The sequence below is a fragment of the Clarias gariepinus genome, chromosome 20, assembly GCF_024256425.1.
Source record: "Clarias gariepinus isolate MV-2021 ecotype Netherlands chromosome 20, CGAR_prim_01v2, whole genome shotgun sequence".
NCBI classification, from domain to species: domain Eukaryota; kingdom Metazoa; phylum Chordata; class Actinopteri; order Siluriformes; family Clariidae; genus Clarias; species Clarias gariepinus.
In genome coordinates, this window is record NC_071119.1 from 26,350,079 (window position 1) to 26,356,134 (window position 6,056).

The 6,056-nt window shown below is 37.2% G+C and overlaps 1 protein-coding gene across 1 annotated transcript; it reads right to left on the reverse strand.

Moving 5' to 3' along the window:
- Window positions 1-4,755: 4,755 nt before the first annotated feature.
- LOC128508226 (endoglucanase A-like) lies at window positions 4,756-5,567 on the reverse strand. The gene is made up of 4 exons (XM_053479451.1): window positions 5,557-5,567; window positions 5,401-5,474; window positions 5,252-5,305; window positions 4,756-5,112 (listed from the first exon to the last, which is right to left on the reverse strand). The coding sequence occupies exons 2-4, from the start codon at window positions 5,452-5,454 to the stop codon at window positions 4,945-4,947; spliced, it is 276 nt and encodes a 91-aa protein (XP_053335426.1). The 5' UTR covers window positions 5,455-5,474; window positions 5,557-5,567; the 3' UTR covers window positions 4,756-4,944.
- Window positions 5,568-6,056: the final 489 nt, after the last annotated feature.

Below are 6,056 nucleotides of genomic sequence, written 5' to 3' on the forward strand. Positions count from 1 at the left end.
GACCCTCCTCCCATTGGACCAGGACCTCCATTTGTTGGTCCAAATCTACCTTCCATTGGTCCAAATTCACCTCTCATTGGTCCAGGCCCTCCTCTCATTGGTCCAGATCCTCCTCCAATTGGGTCAGGACCTCCTCTCATTGGTCCAGAACCTCCTCTCATTGGTCCAGATCCTCCTCCAATTGGCCCAGATCCTCCTGTCATTGGCCCAGAACCTCCTGCCATTGGACCAGTACCTCCTCTTGTTGGTCCAAATTCACCTCCCATTGGTCCAGGCCCTCCTCTCATTGGTCCAGACCCTCCTCCAATTGGGTCAGGACCTCCTCTCATTGGTCCAGAACCTCCTCTCATTGGTCCAGATCCTCCTCCAATTGGCCCAGATCCTCCTGTCATTGGCCCAGAACCTGCTCCCATTAGTCCTGATCCAGCTGTCATTGGTTTGGGACCTTCGTCTATTGTTCCAAATCCTTCACCCATGAACTCCGATCCTCCTCCCATTGGACCAGGACCTCCATTTGTCGGTCCAAATCTACCTTCCATTGGTCCAAATCCACCTCCCATTGGTCCAGGTCTTCCTACTGTTGGCCCAGTTTCTCCACCCATTGGCTTAAATCCTCCTCCTATTGGCTTAAATCCTCCTCTCCCTGGACCAAATCCTCCTCTTTTTGGCCCAGTCCCTCCTACCGCTGGTCCAGGACCTTCATTCATTGGTCCAAATCCACCTCCCACTGGACCAAATCTTCCTCCAATTGGCCCAGACCCTCCTCCCATTGGCCCAGATCCTCCACTTATTGGTCCAGGACTTCCTCTCATTGACCCAGTCACTTCTTTCATAGGCCCACTTCCTCCTTCCATTGGTCCAGATCCTCCACTCAGTGGTCCAGGACCTCCTCCCATTTGTCCAGGCCCTTGCTGACCATGCTGCCAGCCATTTTCTAGCTGTAAATATAAAGAAATTTTTTAAACATTATATGTGTTTTTTATATGTTTATTTTATATATTGTCAAGTTAAGTGATTACTGAATGTAAGACTAAATATTATAACAAATTTGTTTATGATTTTTTCTTAAGAAAAGAAACAAATTGCTTAACTTACATGGGCAATTGTGCCAACAAACAATAATGCCACCAGGAACAGGATACCCATTTCTGCTGTAAAAAGCAAAAGTTAAGGCCTTTAGGCTAAGTCAGATTAAAAAAAAAAAAGATAAGTCTTTGATTTATCATAAGTAATTTCAATTGCATTTTAATTTTTTTTGGGACATAACCTTACATTAATTCAAGCATTAATATCTGGACATTGATCAATAAAATATAAAGGTGCACTCTTCCATTAGCAGGTACTTACCTCCTCTTCTTTTTAGTTCAGTCTCCCGCTTCTGTCTCTCTATTTATACTTTATACTGATAGTTGAGCAACCAACACTGTTGCCCAAGAAAGGTAATTATGACTAAACATAGATGTAAAAACAGCTTAGGCTCACCTTGGAGATTAGGTGGGCTCCACCATCCTAAACATGGTCAGGTTAATCAAATTTAATTTACTTAATTATTTTTTAAAACCTCCCAATTGGGTAAGTTATAATGGAAGGTTTGTTACTGATAAAGTTTGCACTTTATCTTTCTATTTAAAACCTGATCATGAAATGTATGAATATAAAAAGGCTAAAAGATTTATAATACAGTTGTAAAATTGGTTAGTTCTAGCTCAGAAATCTAGTTAGTGAGTAATTGTCATATTTTTAAAAGGTCTCATGGAATATAAAAACCAATGATAAGTCATATAGGCAAATGAAATGAAGACTAAGTCTAAACTCACCTGTAGTGATGGTCCCGCTGAATATTTTCATAAAGATATAATTATTAACTCTGTACTTAACTTGCAGCAGCTGTATTTGTACAGTTGTTGAATTTAATTTTGTCTATTTATTTATTTGATTTGTGTTTATGGATTTGTTTCTTTTTGCTTGACTCCCTGCTGTCTTTTTATTAGAACAATGTTGTTTTATTTTTATTGCAAAATTAAAAAGGTGTATTTCGAAAAAACTGAAAAAGTAATGTTATAAAAATATGCAAGTATGTTTAGCAATGTGTTGAGCAAACATTGATAGTTTTTTCGAGTAATAATAAATACTCTTCACGTCGCATTTTGGAATGTTTTTGCAATTGTTTAGTTGATCATCATTAACAAAAAATACTGAACATTAAAGAAATATGTAAAGTTGCATGTTTTTCTGGCCACTTGTTGATTGCTAGGATTATCTTTCTTTCAGCAATCTGCATATGGAGAAATTTCTTATAGTAAAACATGAAGATGGATGTGTTGTCATCATCTTTCCTAACTGTATATAAGTCCTGTAATGGGCTTGGCACATACTGTACAGTAAATAATTTAGTTTACTCTAAGACTTTAGAGGAGGTGAATCGCATTGTAATGTCCTACCTAGGAAGTAAGTGCAGATTTAGATTTAATTTATTATTATTTTTAACTGTAAAAATGCATGTCTCATATTAATTTATTTACTTATCAACTTTCTGTCTTTTAGCCTAACAATGATTATAGTTGTGTATTATAAGCACTTAGACTTTAAGAAGGTGTATAAATATTGTTTAAATAAATCAAGCCCTTTTCTTTAATTCAATCTTACAAAAATATTTAATGCATATATTGATGCATTGTTCTTGCTCTGCGTATTAATATGTGTTTGTTAAAACCAGATGTGGCCAGGTATTTCCTCACTGAATTAGCTGACCCTGCATCATAGGATTAATAACAATTGTAATATGCTTATGTTTTTTTTTAATGCTTGAATAAAACATCTCAAATAAATAATGATGAATTTGTGTGTTTGTTTGTTTTTTCATAACAATGAAAACAACACTTACACACAAAAAAAAGAAAGCACTTCAAACACTTTAATTAAAGTCTTAGGCTATGTTTACACTGCAGGTCTCGATGCCCAATTCTGATTTGTTGCCTATATCTGATTTTTTTGACCGTCTGTTTACACGTTCTTTCAACTATGACTCATATCCAATTCACGTGTTTACACTTGCCATACCATCTGAAACATCGCGCATACTTAAAGGGAGGTTCTTGCACTAAACACTAGCCAAGATAGACGAAGGTGAAGTATGCTTGACGCTCTGCGATATATGCAAAGTTCGCGAAACGTCACAATGGTTTTAAAACGGAGAAGGAGAAAAAAACAGCATAATTGCAGCCTGTGCATATGCTTCATTTACCAAATACTGATTCCTTAATGTTATTTAGCCCTAATAAGCATTAAAGGGGGCAGGGGGGGGGGGCAGGGGGGGCTGGGTGCTTTTCCTTATTCATGTCACCTGCGATGTTATAATTTTACACACGCTTCCACCAGAGAATAACATTACGTCATTAAACCGCGAAGAAGTCGCAGGACAATCACATTAGCACATATCTGATAAGACTTTCTTTTGCTTTACACGCGCGCACACACGTTTGTTAAAAGAAACAGTACATGCACGCTGTACACATGTGATTACAAATACAAAATGATTTTTTTTAAGGCACACGTGGTCACAGTGTTATAGTAAACAGTGCCAGGATGATTTTACCAGTGAGAGAAAAGCTATTTGTACTGTATATAATATATAATTGTGCGAGTTCTCCCACTTAAAAAGATGAGAGAGGCCTGTGTTTTATCATAGGTATACCTCAAGTATGAGAGACAGGATAAGAAAAAAAAATCCAGAAAATCACATTGTAGGATTTTTTTATAATTTATTTAAATATTAATTTAAAAACCCAAATTATGGTGAAAATAAGTATTTGGTCAATAACAAAATTTCATCTCAATACTTGGTTATATACACTTTTTTGGCAATGGCAGTCTTCACAAGGTTTTCACACACTTTTTTGGCCCATTCCTCCATACGGATCTCCTCTAGAGCAGTGATGTTTTTGGGCTGTCGCTGGGCAACACGGACTTTTAACTCCCTCCAAAGATTTTTTTTTATGGGGTTGAGATTTGGAGACTGGCTAGGCCACTCCAGGACCGTGAAATGCTTCTTACGAAGCCACTCCTTTGTTGCCCGAGTTGTGTGTTTAGGATCATCATTGACATTCTGAAAGACCCAGCCACGTTTCATCTTCAATGCCTTGCTGATGGAACGAGGTTTTCACTCAAAATCTCACAATACATGGGCCTAATCATTCTTTCCTTTGCACAGTACGATGTTTTCACCCCCATGCTTCACTGTACAGTAGGTACGGTGTTCTTTGGATGCAACTCAGCATTCTTTCTCCTCCACACACAAGTTGAGTTTTTCCCAAAAAATTATATCTTGGTTTCATCTGACCATATGACATTCTCCCAATCCTCTTCTGGATCATCCAAATGCTCTCTAGCAAACTTCAGACGCACCTGGACATGTACTGGCTTAACCAGGGGGACACATCTGGCACTGCAGGATTTGAGTCCCTGGCGGCGCAGTGTGTTACTGATGGTAGTCTTTGTTAATTTGGTCCCAGCTCTCTGCAGTTCATTAACTAGGTCCCCCCGTGTGGTTCTGGGATTTTTGCTCACAGTTCTTGTGATCACTTTGACCCCACAGGGGGAGATTATTAGTGGTCTTGTGTGTCTTCCATTTTCTAATTATTGCTCCCACAGTTGATTTCCTGTTTTGGTTTCATCACCACTAATGTATAAATATACATTAATTGTTAAATAAAAAACAAAACAGACAAAAAAATACATCAAGTCAGAATCCTTTATTTAACATGTTTTACTTAAGCTTCTGTCCAGTTATCAAGAACCTAAACATATATATTTGGTTATGATATCAGCTGGGAACATTTGGATAATTACATGCTTTAATTAATCCTATGCATTTAACAGAAATCATACTACACTAAACTAAAAGCAAACATTTTCGGAAAAAATCCAGAGCAGGAGAAGCACAATTTAGCGTCCAGCAGGTGGAGCTGTTGCTGCTGTTGTCGGAGTCGAAGTCGGAGTTGGAGTTGGAGTTGGAGTTGGAGTAGGTCCAAGACCTAAGTAAGTCTGCAACAGCTGAAGAATCTGATCCGGGGTCAGGCCGTTTAGTGAAGGAATACGTGGCCACATCTGGTTCTAACAAACACATAGAGCAAAAAACAAACAAACAAAAATAAATATAATAAAATAAATATTTATTATACAGTAAATACGGTAAATCAATATATACAGTAAGCCTTTTTTTCTGAATATTTGTTAAACAATCTTTACACACCTCCTCAGAGCTGGAGAAGTGTAAGTGCTTCCCACGATTACGATCAGAGTTCGGCTGAAAGACAGAAAGTAAGGAAATTAATAAGAGACAATAAGAGGCATTTTTGCTGTAAAAAATTATAATAAAATAAAAACAAAATCTGTACTCACTTTGCCAGCCAAGGCCAAGCCAATAAGGCACAACAACCAGACTGCGGTCTTCATATTTCTGCACTTTTTAAGGTCTAACGAGATAAAAAACATAAATATTACATACATTTAAATAATAAATAATTATACACTGTAAAACATTAAAATAAGATTCACCTTCTCTGCTGTCCAAGACTAAACTAAATGATCTATGTCTGATCCTATTACAGGGTTTATATAGAGTGAGAAGAGATGATTACGACACATCCGTGTCCATGTTGCACTTCGTGAAATTTCCACATATGCAGATTGCTGAAAGAGAGATAATCCCAGCGATTAATGCGTAGACAAGTGGGCAGAAAAACGCTAGACTTTATACGTTTCTTTAATCTGCATTATATTAAATTCAAACGTAATAAGCATTTTAGTACATAAAGCACAAATAAGAAATTAATCTTCCTGTTATTAATATTATTAATAATCTACGATGTTTGTAGTTTTGGTATTAAGCGTTATGGTGACATATTAGTGTTTTGTCACATGACCATTGACAGCTAATGTCCACGTCAGTGATATCACATACTGTATGATTTCAAAACATGTTTCCCAATGTTTGTTTGCTCAGGTGTCAATAAATCTCAGGGAAACTTTTTTTTTTTTTTTTACTGACGCCCTGT

What these genes read in the sequence shown, in the direction of transcription:
- LOC128508226 (XM_053479451.1), bottom strand. Translation starts at nt 5,454, where the DNA reads ATGAAGACCGCAGTCTGGTTGTTGTGCCTTATTGGCTTGGCCTTGGCT. An exon ending in GCTTGGCCTTGGCTGGCAAA is followed by an intron (nt 5,306 to 5,400) that starts GTGAGTACAGAT and finishes TCTGTCTTTCAG; the next exon opens with CCGAACTCTGATCGTAATCG. An exon ending in ACTTCTCCAGCTCTGAGGAG is followed by an intron (nt 5,113 to 5,251) that starts GTGTGTAAAGAT and finishes TGTGTTTGTTAG; the next exon opens with AACCAGATGTGGCCACGTAT.